General features: G+C 32.5%; 3 protein-coding genes and 1 long non-coding RNA gene across 13 annotated transcripts; 1 reads left to right on the forward strand and 3 right to left on the reverse strand.

The window, feature by feature from the left end:
* Positions 1–316: 316 nt before the first annotated feature.
* Positions 317–9,675, reverse strand: LOC142543118 (ubiquitin-like domain-containing protein CIP73). 8 transcript variants are annotated; one of them, XM_075650165.1, is made up of 16 exons: positions 9,486–9,675; positions 8,231–8,375; positions 6,795–6,912; positions 4,448–4,528; positions 3,489–3,607; positions 3,336–3,407; positions 3,075–3,194; positions 2,834–2,903; positions 2,582–2,739; positions 2,272–2,436; positions 2,060–2,131; positions 1,846–1,978; positions 1,349–1,741; positions 840–1,168; positions 627–713; positions 317–545 (listed from the first exon to the last, which is right to left on the reverse strand). In XM_075650165.1, exons 2-16 carry the CDS (start codon positions 8,354–8,356, stop codon positions 537–539), a joined length of 2,052 nt encoding a protein of 683 aa, XP_075506280.1. In that variant the 5' UTR covers positions 8,357–8,375; positions 9,486–9,675; the 3' UTR covers positions 317–536. The 8 variants fall into 8 exon arrangements, with proteins under 8 accessions (XP_075506280.1, XP_075506276.1, XP_075506275.1 ...); XM_075650161.1 differs by having other exon boundaries at positions 8,231–8,359; positions 9,378–9,675; XM_075650160.1 differs by having other exon boundaries at positions 9,378–9,675.
* Positions 9,676–13,281: 3,606 nt separating this feature from the next.
* On the reverse strand, positions 13,282–15,615 carry LOC142543119 (uncharacterized). 3 transcript variants are annotated; one of them, XM_075650169.1, is made up of 2 exons: positions 15,409–15,615; positions 13,282–14,043 (listed from the first exon to the last, which is right to left on the reverse strand). In XM_075650169.1, the coding sequence occupies exon 2, from the start codon at positions 14,017–14,019 to the stop codon at positions 13,462–13,464; it is 558 nt and encodes a 185-aa protein (XP_075506284.1). In that variant the 5' UTR covers positions 14,020–14,043; positions 15,409–15,615; the 3' UTR covers positions 13,282–13,461. The 3 variants fall into 3 exon arrangements, with proteins under 3 accessions (XP_075506284.1, XP_075506285.1, XP_075506286.1); XM_075650170.1 differs by having other exon boundaries at positions 13,282–14,059; XM_075650171.1 differs by having other exon boundaries at positions 15,453–15,611.
* LOC142543120 (uncharacterized) lies at positions 14,067–15,494 on the forward strand. The gene is made up of 2 exons (XR_012819660.1): positions 14,067–14,180; positions 14,357–15,494. It is a non-coding gene; the product is annotated as an uncharacterized LOC142543120 (long non-coding RNA).
* A 2,612-nt stretch (positions 15,616–18,227) lies between the features above and the next one.
* On the reverse strand, positions 18,228–21,030 carry LOC142541560 (zinc finger protein WIP2-like). The gene is made up of 2 exons (XM_075648069.1): positions 20,265–21,030; positions 18,228–18,831 (listed from the first exon to the last, which is right to left on the reverse strand). The coding sequence occupies exons 1-2, from the start codon at positions 20,838–20,840 to the stop codon at positions 18,394–18,396; spliced, it is 1,014 nt and encodes a 337-aa protein (XP_075504184.1). The 5' UTR covers positions 20,841–21,030; the 3' UTR covers positions 18,228–18,393.
* Between the last annotated feature and the right edge of the window lie 1,903 nt (positions 21,031–22,933).

The following is a 22,933-nucleotide window of genomic DNA, read 5'->3' on the forward strand; positions in this document are numbered from 1 at the left end:
TAATTTTTTCAAAAAAATGTTCATCATCATATGTTAATTTCATTTTATTGTTTTTTTTTTTTTTTGTGATTGGTATATGAATAAAAAAAATTATTTCTTCCGATTTGATGAAGTTGTCATGCTATCAAAAACACGCAAAAAAAAAAAAAAATTGAAAATGTCATACAAATAAATGAACATATCTGAAAATGATCGTGATGGTTTTATCTCGTGTTTTGGTTTAGATAGATAAATATTCCTAAATATTATATTATTCAAATGTCTTTAAATATTATCTTTTTTCATCTTGCGTCGAACATACACTTTCCTAGTTATAATAAAAATACCAGGTCGAGAAACAAAGAATCCAAGGACAAAAAATAATACAGAAGAAAATTCATCGCCATATTTCCATGTGAATAATAAACAAGCAAAGGCTATAAGCCAACTGCCAAATGGTTACCTGCATATCTAAAACTAGTCATACAACATCCATCATCTTTCTTCATCAAAGCACCCACTGGCCGGATCTGGACACGATCGAATGAGTTATGTTGTCACTCCCTCTGTATCATATCATTAAAGAACATTCATCATACGAGGTACAAGTGTTAGAAAACAAGTGCCTCAGTGTGAGTCAATCATACCTTTTGTCGTTTAGATCTTTGCGGTGATTCAGGGGGGCAGGCACGTTCATGGCTGGAAGAGGCCTGTTCATCCTGGTTTGCATCAGCCTGCAAGTGCCATATAAAGTAAAACCACAATCTCGTTAAGAAAACGAAAAGCATGGAAAGTCTTTTCGAGTCTAGGCTCTAGAAGGATCTCAAATTCAATTCCCTTGGAGTAGATATGTCTGTCACCTGTGTTTGAACAGAAGAAGTTCCAACGTTCTCGGTAATCATGGGCATTAACTGATGAAGTATATTTGATAAACGTATCCCTTCTTCACTCACGGCTGGAGCTGGAGCTGGAGCTGGAGCTGGTGCTGGTGCTGGTGCTGGTGCTGGTGCTGGTGCTGGTGCTGGTGCAACGTCCTGCCTTAGTTCACTAGGACTTGGAATCAAACCTGAACTCAGGAGATTGACATTCTCCCCGGGAAACATGGTCCTCAGCAGATGCTCAAATCCACCCTGGATCTGAGCAGAGAATTCTTGACCAGTAATCACTTCTGCAGCTGAATTACTAATGCCTGAAAAGTTGTGCTAAAGTAAATAACCTAACAATATAAAAATCATTTAATTCACAGGTAAAAGTACCTAGCAAAAAATCATAGTTTGTTTAAAATGATCTACTGACATAATTTAACAAAATCCATAAATAGACAACCTCACAGCAATAACAAGTGAAATAAAAATAATTGCAAGCTTACCATTACCCCCAGTCACTCCATCATTTCGCTGTTGTGGAGCAGAAACAGATATAGGTTGTTGGGTGTTGCCAACAGGACCATGATGTTGATCCAATGCTTGGGAAACTATTTCACCATTTTGATTTCCTCCAGTTACTTGCTGCACTCTTGCCAAGACTGGATAGAGTATTCCTATTGAACCACGAGATGAATCAGAACCACGCCCAACAGCAGCAGGAACTGCAGCCATTACAGTTCTAACAGGAATTGCCCGCACTTGGGGCTCCCTGCTAATTGAATTTGAATCAAATCCTGCAGGCTCTTGTGGACCAGAATTTACGCTATTAGAAGAGACTGGAGCACCTTGCCCATGAGGCTGTGACCCAGTTGTATCTCTTCGAGGAAATACTGAACCTGATTTAAAAAATTTATGTAAAATTATAAATATGTGACGCCATTGAAATTAAGCATTTCCAGAGGTCAAGAAAAACTCCGTTGGACTGGGTTTTCTACAGCACCTGTTCGTATTCTGATGTCAATATTTCTAGGCAGAAATCCAGAACCACCAGAGCTTGCAGCTAATCCAGAGCCCTGTTGAGCAGCACCAACCGGAATGGAACCAAAACTTACTCCTGGTTGGAAGGGCAGCGGCTGTAGTAGGTAAATAAAGCATAGGGTGAGCAAATCTTATAACACAAGAATGGGAGGAACACTTGTTCAAACAAATACCACCTGAACCATGATAGGATTGGGCCCAGTTGAGGATACAAAAACAGAGGGCCCAGAATTCACCATTGCATCAGCCTGAGGATGGGATGAATAATCATCGTTAGTGGAGGGCAATGCTTAAATTAATAACTTTTCATGACGCTACCAAACTGGATAGGCGCTATAATACTACAAAACGTAAACGTTCAATCAAATCAGGTAGTATATCAGCATACCGGTGTTTGACCCATCCTCAGAGTCATTATGGCCCTGCCAAGCTCAAGCAATAAAGACCCTAAATTTTGGAAAAGAGCTCCCGTTCTTATAGCATTAGATTGAATTCTTGACCGCTCTAATGAATCAGTAACAACTGCTTGACACTGCAGTTGTCCAGCAAGTTGCTGCAGTTGAAGACAGAGTTATGGAAGCACAAATCTCTAACCACGAGACGAGTATTATGCTTGTCCTATTTGACGATCACTGGAGACAGAAACAACCCTTCTTTGATTTATATCTATAAATTCATAGTTACCAGGTTTGACATACCGATAAGCATTCAGTGGCTTGGCCAACAAGCAGTTGTCTGGTAGATGTCATCACCTCTGCCAAGGATTCTGGTGTAAGTAGGCCTCTGGCCTCGTTAGAATGTAGAGTAGTATCTAATTCCTGTTCATCACACTCAGAAAAACCAGTATTTCCACCAGCTGGAAAGTCAAAAACTCAAAACACTCAAGGACGAGAAAAGTTGATGGAACAAAATGGAAGAAATACAAGTTTTAATCAAGGATAGTTCCAGACCATTGGCAGTAAATTCTTGCCGCAAATGACTTAAGTACTGTAACAAAGTAGTCAATGAATCTGGTATTATCTGCAATTAAAGTATGAACTAGAAACATTGTCATTTTATTCAAAGATTAATACAGCGAAAGGAAGGGATTGCACATTCATTTATGGAAAACATAACCCAATATTTCTTTGTTTGTTTAAAGTATCAATATTTAGACTGTGCACAAGAAGAACAATTAAATTCAAGAGCTACCGGTGGCTGCATAGCTTCCACTGGTACAGATGCAGCACCTAATTGGTCGGACTGCATTCTGCTAGAATTTCTAAGGCCACCATGACTGGGCACAGTAGAAAACCGCTCTGAAGGAAGTAGCTGCCCAAGAGAAACATGAAAAAAATAATTCGAGTGTTATCTCAAAAGAACACTCAATTAGAGATGGCATTGAATCAAAACTAGCATAGCTCTCTCTCTAATAGGAGAAAATAGCGCTAATAGTCAAGCATTCACACTTACATTAAGATCAATTCCTTCGCCACCATTTCCAGACCTTGGGATTCCAAATGAACTCAAAACAGCTGAAACGATCTAGAAAGCAGACCACCAGAAATATATATGTCTATTAGAGAATTATAGTTCTTATAATCTAGTGAATATTCATATATTTACCCGATTGAGATCAGGAAATGTTCCATCTCCCTGCTCTGATAAGTTGAAGGTTCCAACAACCACACCAGAACCTGCTTGATTACCAGGATTATGCCCGATTCCTATCGTTGGATCAGTTGCTGAAAAGAGAGAGAGGCTTGATATTTAGGTGACTGGATAATAGCCTTTAGATATAGCGCACACAGAATGAAAAACTGGACGTAAGGAAAGGAAGTAAGAAGACCTATAGCAGTAAAGAAATATTGGATCATCAATGTGGCACATGAAATTCATCTTGATACTGAGACACACTTTAGCAAGTTATCAGGTTGGAACTCACAACGAGCTCAATGTAGAAGCTGTTTGATCATTGGTTTGTGGTGTTTGAAGCAGCTTAATTCGACATGACTATTGATTGATTAAAATATCAAGGAATAAAAAGGTTCTCTCATTATTTTAGCCATATTTAGTAATCAAGGTTATATTATGTTTCTGCTTTGTTAGTTCATGCCTCCGTGAACACAAAATCAATTCGTAATGCGCACAAGTATGTTTGAACAAAATTACTCTAATTCAAAAACTGAAAAGCAATTTCAAACAAATCCAACTGATTATCTTAATAACAATATTCTCAAATCAATTCAAATAATCATAATCTAGTCATGCTAACCAACACTAATTAAATCCTATGGGAGACGAGGGTTTTAACATCTTGTTCCAAGAATTATGATAATTGGAAATTGAAATAATGAAACACCTTTATCATCTTTTTAGAAGGTGCGTCCCCACTTCCCAACCAAATGCGCCATTGTGCGTTCACACTAACTAAACTGATCTTGTAAAATCCATAATTCTAGAAGGACAAGGATTCTATGCAAGCACAATACATGAAGCATTTTTTCTCTCAGAATGAGGAACTTGTACTACATATGTGATGTCTGATGATTAATCTATTGAATGAAATATATGCTATACCAAACCTGGATGATCAAATGAGCTCTCCGGAGATGGAGCAATTGGTTGTCTCACTACCAGGTGCAGGGTGTGACCATCTTCTACATCTAAAGATTCATGCATTAAGGAACTCAAGCAGAAGATAAATGATAAAGAAAAAACCCTCTAAGATTCTAACTCAACCTCTGAACTCATAGTTTAGTATAAATGAATATAATGAACACATCTTAATAGAAAAAACGCAAAATATGTAATTCTAACTCAATCATTCTTTTTATTAACAATTTTCCTCCTACCAAGAACATTGTTCCTGAACTACTATATGAAAAGATAAATAAAACTTCTAATTTGTTTTGAAATAGAAATCTGTATTTACAACCCACTGATTGGACCACGGACCAACAGATCGAACCGAATTTTGCCCGAATTGGAAACCAGGTTGTTGGGTGCAATAATTGTCTCTGCTTGGTAGAGCGATCGAACCGTGGTGCTTGAGCTGCTGTGCAGTTTAAAAGATTTGAGTTGCATCATTACTACCAGCTATAGCTTTTGGTAAAACGGTAAGCACTCGGTCCTACAATTGGTATCAGAGCCAAGATCACGGGTTCGATTCTCATTGATTGCAAGGAGTGCAATTATTGGGAAAGAGATTATTGGGTGCAATAATTGTTACTGCTTGGTAGAGCGATCGAACCGTGGTAATTAAGCTGCTGTGCGATTTAAAATATTTGAGTTGCAACATTACTACTAGCTATAGCTTTTGGTAAAGCGGTAAACACTCGGTCCTACACAGGTTGACCCTTGCTCCAGGTCGAATTACTAAGATTATTATAAAATCTTAATAACAATGCAGTTTAGGCCAAAAGTATATATAAGAAACTAATATTGCTAGTATTTTTATGCAAACAATTTAGTCTTGCTTTCAAGCATGTACAATGTGGACTAAATCAATATGTTATGCCATAAAATGATGATACAAGGGAATACAATGTTCTCTAAAGTATCAAAATTAACTCTTGCAGTCAAGATTACGCGTGGTTCTACATATAATAATAAAAATGCAATAGAAATATATCAGCTTAAACAACAAATGTTTCCAAATAAACATTTATCTAAAACTAGATTTCATCTATTGAAAAAAACTCGATTTTGGAGTGACGCTGATACCAGATACTCACAGATGAATGTCAATTATTAAGCTTAATAGTATTCACATTCTATCCGTAAAACAGATGTTTACAGAAGTTATTTCCTTAAAACCTGAGTAGGAATACATGCTCTTTCAAAGGACTTGCACATTGACTCCCTTGAAATGAATCATTATGATGTACCCTGACTGTTACCCAAATGTTCAAACCTCTCTCATATGTTAATATGGATCCAACCAAAGATTAACAACAAGAGTCAAAGACTCAACTAAGCCATAGCAATTTTCACAATGTAACAGCAACCCAAAAACTTTTCTCGTCTTTCTTTACCTGAGAATAATTCATGCAAATTTTTCATTGCCTCATACATAGGGAAGGCAATTTTCCCCGCGGGTTCGGGTCCCCGCGGGGAAAACCCAAAACGGGACGGTTTCGAGGGAGAGCTATCGGTTTCGGTTTCGGTTTCGGTTTCGGGGATTTTTAAAATCCCCGCAATGATTCGGGGGCGGGTATGGGGATGATATCCCCATCCCCGAACCTGCCCCGATAATAATAATAATAACAAAAATAAAAATATACAAAATAAAAAAATATCTAACATAATCCCTCAATTCTCATTCTTCCATTGAACTATGGTTTTTTTTTTTTTTGAGAATATTGAACTATGGATTATTAATGTTACGTAAGTTTATGTATGTCGTTGAATTTTTGTATCAATACTTTTTAAGTCAAATTAAAATGTTTTTGTGTCAATTCAATAAAAACTTAAAGTTTCATAATCAAAAAAAAATTCAAGCGGGGACGGGGATGGGGTAGAATCGGGGATGAAGCCGGGGATGGGGGCAGGGATATAAATCGGGGGCGGGGATGGGGATGGCAAACCCGCCCCCACCCCGGCCCATTGCCATCCCTACTCATACACTGGAGTGCAATTTCACTTATCAAGCATTTTATTTAAAGGAAGATAGCACTATCAGCCACCAGAAAACAGCCTGCTTAATTAACAGCAATTCAGCATTGCAAGAATTAAGCTAACCTTGCAAATGAAAGTTCATACAAGTCAGTTATGCCAGGTATATTGAATAAAACTTCGAAGAAACTTCCACATTCAAATAAATCGAAAGACAAATAAACAAACAATAGAAAAAAAATCAACAGTCAAAAAGAATAAGAGCCCTTCCCAAACTCAAAGCAAAGACTCACAAATCAAAACTTCAAAGGATACGGTAAGCAGAGAGAAGCTGATCGTCCTTCAAAACTTTGCCACGGCATATAAGGCGTTGTTGCTCAGACAGGACACCAGTTAAAGAAGCTATCTGTTCCTTAAGTTCAGGAACAGGAACCTGCAACCAGTGTACAAATTAAGAAACTAAGAATAATTTGAAATCACTATGTAAAACCAAATTCTCAGTTTCTAGTCAGTGACAACATGCATGATGAGATCACCGTGGTGACCCTACTTAAGGGTGAGCTGAAACTGAACCAATCCGAACCACCAGTTTAGATCGGTCTTTAAGTAATCACGGTTGGGATTGGTTTAAAATCAATCAAACCGACTTTGTAAATACAGAAAATGTATAGTAAACTTTATTTAAAACATAATTTATTATAGTCTTTATGATTATAGAAATTTAATTTGCCATACCGGTTTTACTTCTTTCTCATATCTATTTAATATTTTTCCTTACTGTTTTTTGAGAGAAAGATGTTGATGCAGGACATAGTTATAATGAACGATTATGGAGTTTCTTTTGAAACTATAGTAATTCATTTTGAGGATTTATATTTTTTATGCTAAATTTATAAGGTCACGGGCATGTATTATATTGTTAAATACTTTAATATCTATGTACTTATTGACATTTGTTTATCTATAATAGCTCATGCAGAAATTAAAATTATGTTTAAAAATATTTCATTAGGAAAAGAATCAAAATTTGAAATTGATCATTCAAACCAAACTCAACCGAACCAAACCGAAACACTAAATTTGGTTTATAATTATTAATGGTTTGGTTTGCTATTTAGTATAACCGATAAACTTGGTTTGGTTTGCTCACCCCTGTCCCTTCTAATGCATATTTATGCATGAGCCTCGTTACAACATATTCAGCAAACAGCTAAAGATATCAAATTAAGTTGAAATAACTTGTGCCTTCCCATCCCACCACAGATTCCTTATCTGCACAGAAACAGTAAAAACCATTTTCATCCAGGTCCTAACCGCCCAAGTTGCAAGACTCGCTCCAATTCGGAAAAAACATGACACGCCGGTCTGTTTTCTTAGACCTAAAATGCACTACAAACTCTAAATTTTATTTCAATAACTCATCGATTGCTTGCCGCTCACCCCACGAGACAAAGTACACAATCATTCCTCTAAATCATTTAATCGAATTTCTAGGAGAAAATTATCCACATCAGCATAATATAAGATAATGCCATCAGAAATCAATGAAGCTGATAACTATTCAAATGATAAATGCGATTTCAGTAGAAGAAAAAGAAGTAATTTCATCCATGGTCAACTCAAAGCAGCTTTATGATAATTTACATTGCAGCACACATATAAAACACGTGCGTGAATAAACTAAAAACGGACATAGGTGCAAAGGCACAAGCGTACAAATTTGATCCGAGCGAAAGGGAAATATATATTACACATTTATCCACTCGCAGTGTGAAAGTTTGAGAATCCAACGTCTTGATCTTTATTTCAACGGTAGTTTCAGAACCAGCCACATCAGTAGGGGATATGTCTGTGCGCTCACCACTCTTACTTCCCATCTACTGAATATTTAACAGCCTGAAATCAGCTAAGTTAAGATGTTTTGATAAAAAAAATATTTAACCACAAAAGATGGAAAAGTTGAAACTATGAAATTTTTTACCCAAGCCGGCCCCAAGTCCTCAACAATAGAACCAAAAAAGTAGCAAGAAGGAAAAGGGAATCATGCATATTTAGGTAATACAGAAATTTTACATGTTTCACAAATGTGGGAAATACTCAATAAACATCTGGCGGGATAAAGAAGGAAAAAGGGAATCATGCATATTTTACGCAACACAGAAATTTTACATGTTTCTTAAAAAGCAGGAAATACTCGATAAACATTTGGCGGGATAAACCTGTGTTCCTTAACCCCCTATGTTTGTAATGATAGGGATTCCGGTCTGCATTCGACGTCATATCAAATCAACCAAGAAAAATCGTTTCCCTATTTGGTCAATTTTAACGCAAAAATAGTGATGCTGAACTGCCCATCCTGAACATACTGTAAACTGATCCAATCATCACGAGTTTGGAATCCTACTTAATATTCATCTTCCACCACACAATTAGAATACCACATAAATACAATTGCTGTGGCAGTTATATTTTCCACATCATTTCCACAAGGATTTTCTTTTTTTTTTTAGGTTGTCGTCAGCTCTATTTCTCTAGGGTTCAAGTGACCATAACCTAACACCAGAATGACCATATCTCTGAATATGAATGCCCTTGAGTCTAAAGAGAAAAATGCTGCGGGTTTATATAGAAAACACCCACCATTGTCCATCAGTATCCAAATACAAAAGATAACCACGACGCTCTCTTTTTTCCGGACATAAAAACACTCGAAGTTCCATCCATTTTTATTCATAAATAACCATACATCGAATCTTGCAGCAGTAAACAAAGAATAATAAAGAGTAAATATGGATTCTTGAATAATAATTCTCTCTAACAAAATCCGGTCACCGAATTAAACTACTCTAAATAGAAACCCAAAAGGCCAAAATCCAATCTTTTTGACAACCCATATACCTGGTAAGCTACAAAACGTCGGGAAAATAGCAAGAAACAGCGATAACCTAAGAAAAACAGTCCACGAAACAACGCAGATATCTACACAAAAAAGATAAAATAAAATACTAAAAAAAGAGTTGATGTAAAACACTAACAAACCCAATACAGCACGATCTTCAATATTATTGATAGATGATTTAAAAAAATCACAAGCCAACAGAGCAGTAGCGCAGCTGAAGAGGACGAGTTGAAAAGGTCCGTCAGGAACTCTGATTTCGTATGTAAAATTATCTTTTTTTTTTAATTATTATTTTTTGATTACAGAGAGATAACAAGGGACTGTTTGGTTGGTTCTGGGTGAGCCTAAGTGACCTTAATGGAAAGCTAAGAACCCGTTGGCCGCCATTTTTTCAAGAATTTTGGCGATTATTTATTTTTTAGTATTTTACATGTTTATATAATTAACTATTAAAATTTATACTAATTAACGTTTAAAATTTATTAAAATTATTGATATAATTTAATAAATATTTAATTTTTTAATATTACTATATCAAAAATATTTATATAATTTGAGATAACGTTTAAATGAGAATAAAAGTTTTTTCTTATAAATTAACTTATTTATTTTAGTTGATTAAAACTGTTACTAATAAAAAATAAAAAATATATATCTAAAAAATAATATATTATTTTATTTATCAAAATTTTAAACAATAAATATCTATGTCAAATTCAATTTTTTCATTTATTAGATAAATAAATTTATTTAATTAAAATTTAAATTATTTTTTAGAGCATATTATAAAATATTTATAATAATAATAATTTATGACCGTCAATATATCAAAATTCACAACGACATTCTTTTAAAAAGTTGAAAAATATAATATTATATAAAATAAATTATATTTTATTTAATATGACAGATAATAGTGATAAATAGATATATAAAAAAACACAAAACTCAAAACTATAACCAACACGAAATGATATAACAAATATAAACTCTTAAATGTAGTCTACTCAAATTTAAATTTGAATTCTAAAAAATAAATTTAAAAGACTTTATATTTGATTACGCGTTTACTTCATATTTAAATTTTAAAAAATAAATTTAAATGTATGACTTGCAGCATATATTGTAAATATTATACCAACTGATTATGATGAAGTATCAAATTTGATATTGATTTGGAGAAAAAGTTTGTGTTGAAAGATATTGGTTGTGTAACGAATGCACTATAGTGAATTTCTTAAAAAAATTGAAAATATGTTAGAAATACTTTGAATTTATGATCGTATTTTGAATTAATGACAATCAGATTTTTATGATACAATTTCTCATTTTTTATTTTTATAACGCAATGTTTCCAACATTAAGGGGAGGAAAATAGAGAAGCTACAGGAATATTATTGAGAATGTATTGTTATTTTATTTATTCAATTCCCAAGTAATATAAAGTAAACAATGAATTCAAAATTTACTTATCAACAGTACATTCTCTGATCTTGTGTATAAGATCACTTACATTGTTTACGCTCATTTGTTTTCAAGTTGAACAAATTATACAACTCGTGTGAAAAAACAAATAACCCCTTTAAAAAAATGAACAAATATAAAAAAAATCAAAAATAATATATGCTGATTGTTTTGAAATAAATTGATGCCCCGCACAATCATATTTTATTTTACTTGCAAGTTAATGTAAAGATGTTAGAATCATGATCAACTAATTATTGCAATGAATCCAAACTAGATTATGTAATTTCTGAAGAATTACAAGCATATTATAAGATGAGATTCCAAAATATTATTTGTTATCTCATAAATTTTAGGATCGAAATGATATAATTATCGATGACTATTTTGCTCTCAATGTGTTTTTTGCTATTGTTCAAAATAATGAGTATCTAGAACTTTCATAGAGATTGTCAATAAAAAATGATTGACAACTGGGATGTGGCAATATGAGCTAACTTTAGCTCAAAGTTTCTAACTCAAAGTCAGTCATAAGAAAATATTTTCAGTTGTTATGGGTGAGTTAACTTGACGGTGATATATATAGAAAAATCCCCGTAGAGTTGAAGTGTCAAATGAAATTAGAATCAACATTTAAATCTATCCTTTCAATAGAGCAACATGTCATTATACTGATTAAGATTATCATGACATAGTACTCTTGAGGCGTTTACTAAAATGATAAAGTATTTTGAAATATAAATTTGCAATGAAATACTTGAAAAATACAATTTATGTCTAATTATTGATTGAACTTTTTCTAGAAGGACTATATATGTTCATGAGTTATAATACACAAAAAACATATTTAAATTATATATATATTCATCACATCCATTTGTGATTATTCGACCATTTGATGCCCACAATATCATTTTCGTAACTTGAAGATGAAGATGAGGATTTGGTTTTGAGTATCACATTTAAGCCGCAATTTATATATCATCGTATCTCACAAAATGCAGTAGTGACATAACTGATTTACATAAGGAAATTAGCAACAACTAAAAATAATGAGATCAATTTTCTTATAAATTTATCACTACATCAATTTTGACGAACCAATGTAAAAGATCAAAATGCAGAGACTTAATAATTTCAAGTGATGCTTATAACAAAGGGAGCAGTCAAACTTGTACTATTTTTCCCACGTGATTTTTCAAAACAAAATTTTAATGAGACATTTATCAAATAGCAAGAGATGTACTCTTTTCCCTCAGTAGGATTTTGTCCCACTAGGAAAATAGTATGGTTTTAACGAGGTGCATCTATTATTGAGAGACATCCAAAAAAAGTATAGGTTGATGCAATCTTTTTCTTCACTCGATTTTTTTCTCATATGGTTTTAGTGTCAACGTTTTAACGAGATAAAACTTGAGTCTCGATGAATTTCACAAGCATCTATCTTGTCAATTTGTGATTTTAACGAATCATTTGTTGTGCAAATAATCATCTAAGTATGAATGTTATATATAATTTCTTTATAGTAGATGATTATTCTTATTTAGTTAGATTTTTTTTATCAAAATAATATCCTTAAATATTTTTATTTTGCTATTTTCCTTATAAACAAGGTGATTGAGTTAATTGAAAATTACAACAGAGTATTGATTTTTATAAATTTGATCTATTTATCTATTTTCTCTTATTATTTATAGCACCTTCAACATATTAACTTTTATATTTTACTTTAACATAATATATTAAATCTGAAAATATAGTAAGAACCCATAAAACGACTAAACGTTTTTGATATTGTAACGTATGTGATGCATCACAAATCCAACATTGCATCGCATGTAAAATAGAAATATTTAGAAAATGTAAAACAAATGTAATAGTGGTTGGTACATAATGGTGCATTAGTATTTCTGGTCCAATAACGTGCATGTTTTTTTTATCCTGTTAAAGATGAATTTACATTTTTAATTATATAATTTATATTTTTTTCATTTTGATCTTTGTTTTTTTTTATTGCAGTCTATCATATTTTTTATTCAAATTTATCGTTAACATGACCAAAAATGAAAAAAAATACAAATTATAAGATTTAAGAGTGCAAACACACCGTTAACACGACAAAAATTGAAAAAAAATGCAATTTATGGAACTAAAAATGTAAATTCATTTTTAACAAAACCAAAAGCAAAAACGTGCAATTATAAGACCAAAAATATAATTTTTCTGAAAACTAAAACAACAATTGCCTCTTAACGATCCCAGGACACGAAATCTGCAATTTGATTCCACTTTTAAGAGAAGGTAAGAAACTCTTAATAGACTTTCAAATTAGTTTGAATTATTCGTCCGTCCATTCGATGTTACCCCGGAGATACTACCTTAGAGTTAGCATCGAATCGACCATTATTCGTCATTTTAACACTTACTTGTACGCCATCATGAAACACAAGTATTGGCAAAGTTAATCGATGCGTTATATAATCCTATTAGTACAAAAAGATGACCAAGTCTAAAAGGGAAGAACCATTCTGTTGCAGTCTTCTGTAAATTTGTAAAATCCTGGCTTACTCAGACCTGACAATAAAATTGGAAGAGTCCAAGTTAAAAAAGAACCAAAAATCAGACGGACATTCCACTGGATTCAGCTTCAAGATACATGCACATCCTTTCCATAACTTCTCTACCCTTGGCACTGTTTTGCTGAAACTTCTCCACACATTTTTGCTCTACTTTCTCTGCCATCGAAGCCAATGCCGACAAGGGTTTTATGCGTATGCTAGTTTCTTGCCTGCATATCGTCCATCCGTTTGGATTCTCAGGGTGAGGGTCATATCTTATCTTTTCCTCCACTTCGACGAACTTTTGGAGACTAATGTTACGTGTGGCAAGTTGCATAGACCGAGCTTTTCCATCAACTACGGTTGATTCAACACAATGGCAGATGTCTTGGCCAATTATTTTACGAACAAACCATGGTCCCGGAGCATGAATTGTGAGAGCTCGAGTCGTGTAAAGTTTTCCAGTGCTAGGTTCAAGCTTGTGATTCAATGTGTCGACTTCAAGGATGTGAGATAGGGTATGCTTGTTCTCAGGATCTGCAAATTTGCGCCATGATGCAGCAGTTACTCGCTCCCATGGGTGCTTGTAAGTGTGTTCTTGAGAATAGGCTCTAACCATCCTGTTTCTGTCTGTCTTATGCTCCTAGAACGAATAGTGGCTAGTCAATAGAAATGACATGGTAAGTCATCGAGCATTGTTACTTCTCTAGCCTTATCACGCAACTTAAAATACAAATTTGGTGAAGAAAACACTGATCTTAGTATAAATCTTTCCAAGGGGTGCTTGTCACGGGCCAAGTTTTGTTACCATAAACAATAAATCACCCTCTGAGCTACATTTCTACAGTTTTTTTGTTTCCCAGTCACCGAGAAAGAGGGTTACAACTATACTTGACTTGGGGAGATCCAATTACATTACAACAATACAAATGCAGGATACAATACTTTCAGCAAAGAAAAATTTACACCTCATATACAGGAAATTCAAGGACTTTTTCTACCCAATAACATGGCAGTCAGGGAGTTACTGGTCATTGGACACTCCTAAAAGTTACCCATAAAATCATCTAGATTTATATGCTTATAGAGTAATGTTGCACCATTCTCAGACTAAAAACACCAAATGTGATCCCAATAAAAGAAGAACCCCTCACTACATAATTTGGATCTAAAAGAAGTTAATAATTTGTTTGTCAAATTCTTCACAAAACCCTCATCTCTGACCTGTAGGGTAACTACAGTCTCTCTACTGCAACGTGTACTAACAACAGAATACATAATTAATTCCAGTCAAATGAATAATCCAAGCAAAGAGGATTTAGAAACAAGATTTGAAAGTCAAAATCCTTCCATTCTGATCATCAAGAAATAAACAGAGAATCTGAAGTCCAGGCTTCTCATATTTAAAACGACCCTTAGAAATATGAAACTCGAGAATCACAAATTCCATTATACTCAGTTTCGCCATCATTTGCGATCATCATTTCACATTAACTATGAGAACCATTCGCATACATGAGATCCTAAATGCAATTATTATTCATATGATTATCACATAAAAAGACGCTGATGATCAAGCACAAACAATCTTTCGCCACATTAATAGCTTGAAAGAATCTCCCACTTTGTACACAACTGAATAACTTGGAAAGGCCGCCTTACTCACCAACCGAATTCAACATCAAATATACATATCAGTTACAGCCAATCACCACACATTCTTGGTACGTCCCCCATATGCACACAAATTAAAAATTCATTTTCTTATGCATAATACAAACACCAAAATTAAAAACCAAGAAGCTCGAACCCCCCCACACCAGCAATATGAATCATGTCACAAACCCTAGGAAGACTAAATCGAAACAGAAGAAAAATCCAAGAAATGGGTCTCGAAAACGAAACCAAATCCATCATTATAAACCATCAAACAAAGTCTAAACAGAATTAATCCAAAAAAATTCCGCACAACAGCTAAAAAATAAAATAATCGGATCAGAAAGAATACCAAAAACAAAGCGCGCAAAAGTGCGAAATCAACAGCTGATTCACCTCCGTTCTCGCAGAAGATTGATTGTAAATCCAGCCGCCTGCTACACAAAAATAAATTTATTCATATTTAGTAAGTGAAAGTTCTAGTTAGTGCGCATAAAAACCAGAGGAGTTGTTTCCTGTTTTGCGGTAAATGTGAGCCCCCAAATCTGTGCCAGTTATTGGTCGCCACGTGGTTTTTCTCCCCGATTACATTTTTGGTACAATCTGTGCTTCCGGATGTTGTACAGTAGACTTTGCTCGGGAAGCCCAAGCCTGAAGAAATAGGCTTTGGCTTGTATTGATTGGGCTTTATCTTTATTTCAATTTCGAGTTTTTTCCGCAAAATCCACTTAAAATATCGATAATGTACTATTTTTCTCCTCTGAAATTTAAATAGATATTTTAAACTTTAAATTTTTTTAAATAAAAATTGCATTACACTCCCTTCAACAATTTAAAAAATTTATGTTACATCATTAATATCAACTATAAATTTTGATAAATCGATAAAACGCTAATCAAATAATGACTAACTTAAGGGGATATATTCGTTACAGAAGTTTATCGATTTTTTTTAAATAGCAGACTTTTGTGGAGTTGATTTTATAGAATATCACATTTTTTAAAATTTTTTTTACAGAATCTTGTAGATTTATTTTGAATGACTTTTATTGACATTTGTAAACTTTTTTATAGAATTTTATGGATTTTGTAATTTATTATTGTGATTTTTTTAATTTATTTGAACTAATAATTGAACTTGAATAACTTTTATTTACTAAAAATATTTTTTTCTCTCAATATAATATTTTTTACATATTCATTTCACGAAAGATAATAAACAAGCCGGTATCAAATATATTGCAATTAAAATTTAATTCAACATGTTTATTTAAATAATTAATATTTTTTAAAATCCTTAACAATAATTTTCAATATCAATAAATAATCAAATTTAAAATAATTTCATTCATTTTAAATAAATTTTTGTGTAAAAATATATCGATTTTGTTTTTCACAACATGTCAAACAAAAAAAATAAACATGATAATTCTTTATACTTGAAAATATAATAAATATGTTAAAATATTTATAATTAAAATAATTTTATAAAATTTTAATATATTATAGTATTCTTATATATATTTTAGATAAACTTCTAAAATCATGTATAAATCAGTAGATTTTTAACATATAAAAATCGTAATATTGGGGATGGTAGAGAGTACAAAAAGGATAGATGGCCAAACTGCAAGGAATTATGCGATTGACAAGACATATCAGAGGTCCTTTTTGACTCATCATTCGCCACCTCTGTCTCCTTGTCAAATCACAACCAGTTTCAAACTTCAATCTCTATTGCCCCCTCCTCTCTTTTTTCCTTCCGAAATTGGCCTTAAGTAGTCAGGTCGTCGTTTTTTTTTTTGTGTTCAGTCTTTAGGTATTTTTTTAGTACCACATTTCTACATGAAGTGTACTATATTTTGTATAACATAGTACCACAATTTTGTGGGTAGAGAGTGAACCCAAAAAAATAGTTTGATTGGGGATTTTCACCAACTCCCCCTTTTTTCCTTCCCATTTTTCAATTTTTTTTTCATATTGTAAAAGTGATTTGATTCATAATTTCATATACTGGTAATTCTCAATATTGGGATTTTTTTGAGGAACTGTATGATATCATAGTAGTAAAGATTTGTGCTAGGAAAAAATATATCAGACTAAACCTAATTAAAAAAATTTATGAAGAGTAATTTTTTTTTATTTTTCTTTATGATGTACAAGTCAAAAAAAATTGAAATGGAATTTCTGATGTATCATTAATAAAATTAAATCATGCAAAAGAATAATTATGAAATTATAATTATCAAGTTTTTTCCCTAAAATTATACAAATAAAATTGCAAAAAATTGTGTGAGACGATCTCACGTGTCGTATTTTGTGACTGATCTCTTATTTGGGTCATCCATGAAAAGTATTACTTTTTAGACAAAAACTTGTGTGAGACGGTCTCACGGGGCGTATTTTGTCAGATAAATATCTTATTTGAATCATTCATGAAAAAATATTACTTTTTATGCTAAGAGTGTTACTTTTTATTGTGAATATAGGTAATGTTGACTCGTCTCACAGATAAAGATTCGTGAGACCGTCTCACAAGAAACTACTCTACTTTTTATGCTAAGATTATTATTTTTTATTGTGAATATCCGTAGGGTTAACTCATCTCATAGATAAATATTTGTGATACCATAACACAAGAAACATGCTTAATAAAATTTTTATGAAATTACTTGAACGGATTTATTATTTCTTTTTTAAAAAATTAACAGTTTTTTTATAGAGTATGACATTAATGACATAATTAATATCATCATGTTAAACATTAATTTTTCTTTTTAATCTTAACAATTTGACCAAATTCCCGATTCTTCTAAATTACTGTCAAATGATTTTTCTAATTAAAAAAAATTATATTTTGGACCTTTAATTTTACTAAATTATGATCAGTGAAATGCATCCGTATGATAAAATAAAGTACACGAATTCCACATTAACAATATCAAAATTTGAAATGCATTTTATAAATAAAAAATATAATATTAAAGTTTTAAATCAAATTTGAGAAAATGTTACTTACACTTAAAATAAAAAAAAACTACAAAATTATATGATTTTGTATGACTGCCTCCTTTCAAAAATAGTAACTTTATAAAATAAACTATTTCTCTTCGATTATTCATTTCAATTTCTTGATTTCATTAAAATAATTTTTTTTAAAGAAATTCCCAACTACCATTTCACGAACCTCCAAAATTAACAATGTTATTCGATACAAGAACAGATGCAATAAAGCTAGACAGCTAAGGAAGAAAGAAAACATCTTTCCTTAATATACGCTAATTTCTTCTGCTCAGTAAGATTCAAACCTAAATATTGCTGCTCCGTTTCCAAATTTTCACTGAAAAGATTCATTAGCTTGCTCGATCTCAGAAGCTGGTTCATCATCTTCTTCAAAGCAATCGATCCCATAAGCTGCATGGTCATTTCCAAAGGCTTTTATGTGATCTTTCAGAGACCTTTTGTGCTTGAAATCTGATCCACAAGTGCAATACCACAGTTTCCCGCAGTTCTTTTCATGGGTTCTCCAATCCCCTCTCACAGCAAAAGCTTTCCCACATTTTCTGCACATGAATGGCTTGATTCCGTGCTTTCTTTTGTAGTGTGTCTGAAGGGTCCTGAAATCTTTGAGGGGCTTCGATCTTGGGTGGTCTATGTTGTTTCTGCAACCAGCCGTGCAGCAGTAGCAAGGGAGTTTTAGCATCGCTGTTGGCTGCGTGCCTCTTAATGATTCTGGTCCTTTTCTGTATTGAGATCCATGCCCCCACACATGCATCTATCGAAGAAAAAGGAGAAAATCCAGTTTGTGAAAAATTAAGGTGGTCGAAACATAAATCTTATTATTAAAAAAATCACTCGTAAAATTTTAAGCAATTGTCGATCCTCTTCGAAATCAAAGTTAGGAGTGGATGAATTAATCTAGCTAGCAATAAGTTGTTGGTATGATTTACCAGATCAGTCTAGTTTTCTTATCGGGGTGGAGTAATTGTGGGAAGCACGACGGATTAAGGACAAGTATAAAAATCGGAACAAATCAGAAAAAAGAGAATCAATAATATATTACCTTCGAATTAACGATTTATTAACTTTTTCTAAGGCGGGGATTCAAGATTTGAGACTTCCCTTTTGTTTTTGAATTTGTAATATATACACGAGAAGTTTCCAATTCAAGAAATCTCTGCTATAAAATTTTGCTTGAGAATGCATAAAAAAATCCAAATAAATATTTTAAGGTATGTTAGGAATGCTGAGTAGGGACCCTGGATTAAAAGGATCCTACAGCCGGAAAGTTCCCATTTCCCAATTTCTTGATCTAAAGATTACATAAAGTTTTGTTCTTTCCTTATCTAAAGGAGATAAATCGAAAGCTAAGTGGTAGAGAACATTTCAAAAATGGTACAGTTTTCTGGTGGCGTGAGCTTCTGATTTGCGAAGAGGGTAATACTATGTCTGGTTTTGTCATGTTTTCCTCAGTGAAAAGTCCCTTTTGAATCTTGATGGATCATACAGAAAATTAGTGTAAGAAATAGACAGTTTTTGCAGCATTAAGGTTCTGTGCAACTTTATCTTTTTCCTGAATTTTAATGAAAAAATAATCCGAACCAAATTACAAACTTCAAGGACAAAAGGCATTATGCTTGTGTCGTTCAATCAATTAAAGAGGGTGACTGACCTGTTTTCAGTTGGACCAGGTGGATTATACAGATCCCAAAGACCCTCTCAACTCAAGAATCAAATTAAAGGATGGCAAAAGAATTAAAAAAAAAAAACCGAAATATTTCTTAAAATATGTATTCAAAATTTCAAATATCAATATTTATAAAATAAAAAAAAGATGAAACATTGAAAACTCTAAAGATCCTATGAAATTATTCCATTCGTTCATCATATTAGGCCCAGCTAAAAAATCAAAATTGAAAAATGAAAGGTTGAAATTACACTATAAAATATGCGTGCAGACATATAGATTGGGTTTTTTTTCTCGTTTTCTGAAAAGAAAAAAAATCAAAAGAACCACAAAAAAGACACAAAGAAAAAGCAAAAACATTTGGTTTTTAATGACTAGAATACCATCACAAATGGATTAAATTGATCCCACAAGCTTATAAAAATACAGATTATAGCTACAGGGTAATTAAAAATCAAGAAAGTTTAGAACTTTAACCATATAAAATATATATTGTCACACGAACACGTACGTATGCATACCTGCATGTTATTGTATCTGTTAAAAGTCTTGAAGCAAAGAGGGCAAGAAAACTGAGTAGGGCCAATCAAAATCTGGGCAGGAGTTGGAATCCAATACTGACCTTTGTTGAGTGGGTTCACCCCATATCCATCACTGTTAACGACGACGGTAACTTCTTCTTTATCGATGCTACTGTTATTAATATTTAATGTGTCGATGGAGGAAGAAGGGACCTTTGAAATCAAATCATAATCAGACAAAGTACTGTCAGGAATCGACAACCCTAAATCCAAAGTTCCATTTTTCACAGCTTCATCTTCATCATCTTCGTCTGCTTCTTTGTCCATCTCCATTGCAGATGATTCTTGATGGTGATCCTTTACAGGGCTGAAGCTGAGGAGTGGAAAAGCTTCTTTCAGCGGCGGGGAAGAGGGTGCCGAGGATTCATGAAACATGGGATTCCGGTTAACGTTAGTGGGGTAGAAGTTGAGGTTGTAAGAGTATGATTGTGTGGGAGGAGAGGTTAAATGGTGAACAGGGCTTAGGTTGATCCATCCAGTACTGTTGGTGAAGAAATAGTTGTAACGATCAGCCATGGTGGATTGAAAATCAGGGAAAGAAATTGTCGGAAGGGATTCAAGCAAAGGTTGAATCAGAAAAGATCCAAACTTGGTTTCTTGGAGAATTCAAGTGAAACGGCGGAGGGGGTGTGACATACAGAGAAAACCCTAGAAAAGAGAAACTTGCAAGGGATAAAAATGGTGAGAAGAGAGAAAGGAAGGTGCCATTAATTTCTTGGAACTTTGAAACAACAACGAACCCTTTTTCAACGGTGAAAAAGTGGGAAAATTAATTAAATTATGTCATTTGGTACTAAATAACTTAACAAGCTCTATGAACATTAATTTGTTGATATTCTAGTGGGATTATATATTTTTAGTAATTAAATCTTGCTAAAAACTATAAAAATTTACCAAGTAATTTTACCTCATTTAACAATCTAGTACATGTAACAAAATTATGATAATTTATTAGATAATATAATATTTTCGTTTCAAAATCAGAGAAGATCAATCATCTAAAAAAGATTTTTGAAGCAGAATATGATGAGATTATCAGTTTTTTTTCATTATTATTTTAATTAGTTAATGGTTGTAAGGTATTGGTACATGCAGATTTTAAGTCTCACATCCTTGTAACAAATAAACAAGCTTAAGGGAACAAAGGTGATTAATTAGGATATAATTTTTTTAATAACATATACTTTTTTCTATCACAACCAAGACATATATCTAAGCCATATATATATTATTCATTAAGTAATTATGTTTTAAATAAATTGTTAGTTTTTGTTTGTAATAATAAACATCTCACGATCGACTTCACATTAATTTTTATTTATATATTACTCAAACTCCATTTAATGTATAACATTTATTCATAACATGTAATGTGTGAAATATAAAAAGAATTATAAATAACATCATTTAGATACAATGGGAGATCGATCGAGAAGCTGTTTCACAAGTTTTTTGTAAGTATAATTTTCAAAAAAATATGAATTCCATCCCAATAAATAAATATGTATTATATTTTAACTTTATTTGTTTTTGATTATTTATAAATTGGAAAACAATACAAGAAAAGGAGTTAAAGCATTGAAAAAAACAAAGCAAAAAATTAGTGAGAAATTGGACACAGAAATATAATGAATGTTGCCGGCAAGTGCATTAATAGGCGAGCTGTGGACGGGTTGTGCACAGTACGAGAGGGAGTGTGAAGGGGCCCCCTCCACTCTATCTTTCACATATCCAATATCTCCCTCACCATTTTTTTTTACTTACAAATTAAATATTTTTTTGAAATTACATAAAAGATTATAATAAATTTAAACAATTGGAGAAAACTCTTTGTAAAATAAGTTAAACAATTTTTTTCTGCTATATGTTTGGAATTTTTCGGATTATTGTGAAATGACACATCAATTCTTGACAAACCGTATTTCGATGGATTATTTCTAGGGAAATTTGAAATTTTATTAATATAAGATGGTTTTTTTTTGTGTTTTAGTTTTGTAACTTAATAACGTTTGGTTTCTTACAATAACTGGTTTTGGTCTTTCTTCATGATGAGTCAATTAATCATCGAATATTGTTTATTTAACATTGATTATCTTCAACATATCTCATGAAAATAGAATAAACATATATTACATACATTAAAATAAATCTAAACAAAAAAGAAAAATAAGTCAAAAAAACACAAAATATTTCAAAATGAGAGAAAAAACTTGTTGTTTCTCTTTATTTTTTCTTAGTTAGATTTTAATATGTATATAATATAGGCTTTATTCTTGTCACATGAACCATGTAGGAGAGTGTCAATGTATAATAAACAATATTTGGTGGATTTAGCGGTTTCGACCAGGAAAAAGATCAAAATAAAAAAAATCCAAGCCATTGGTTGAAATCAAATTGTAACGCCCCGAAAATTTAAAGGTCCACGCGAACCACATGCATTTGAATGATTAAATTCTCCTGTATTTTAATTAAATGTTTTAATTGCATAAATTAATTATGCTGTGCATATTTACATGTTTAAAATATATTTCTCTATATAGTTGCATTAAAATGTAATTTTTAAAAGGTTATTCGAGTCGCGATCGAGGAACGGAGACCGAGGGCTGGAA

Source organism: Primulina tabacum, chromosome 4 (assembly GCF_025594145.1).
Source record: "Primulina tabacum isolate GXHZ01 chromosome 4, ASM2559414v2, whole genome shotgun sequence".
NCBI classification, from domain to species: domain Eukaryota; kingdom Viridiplantae; phylum Streptophyta; class Magnoliopsida; order Lamiales; family Gesneriaceae; genus Primulina; species Primulina tabacum.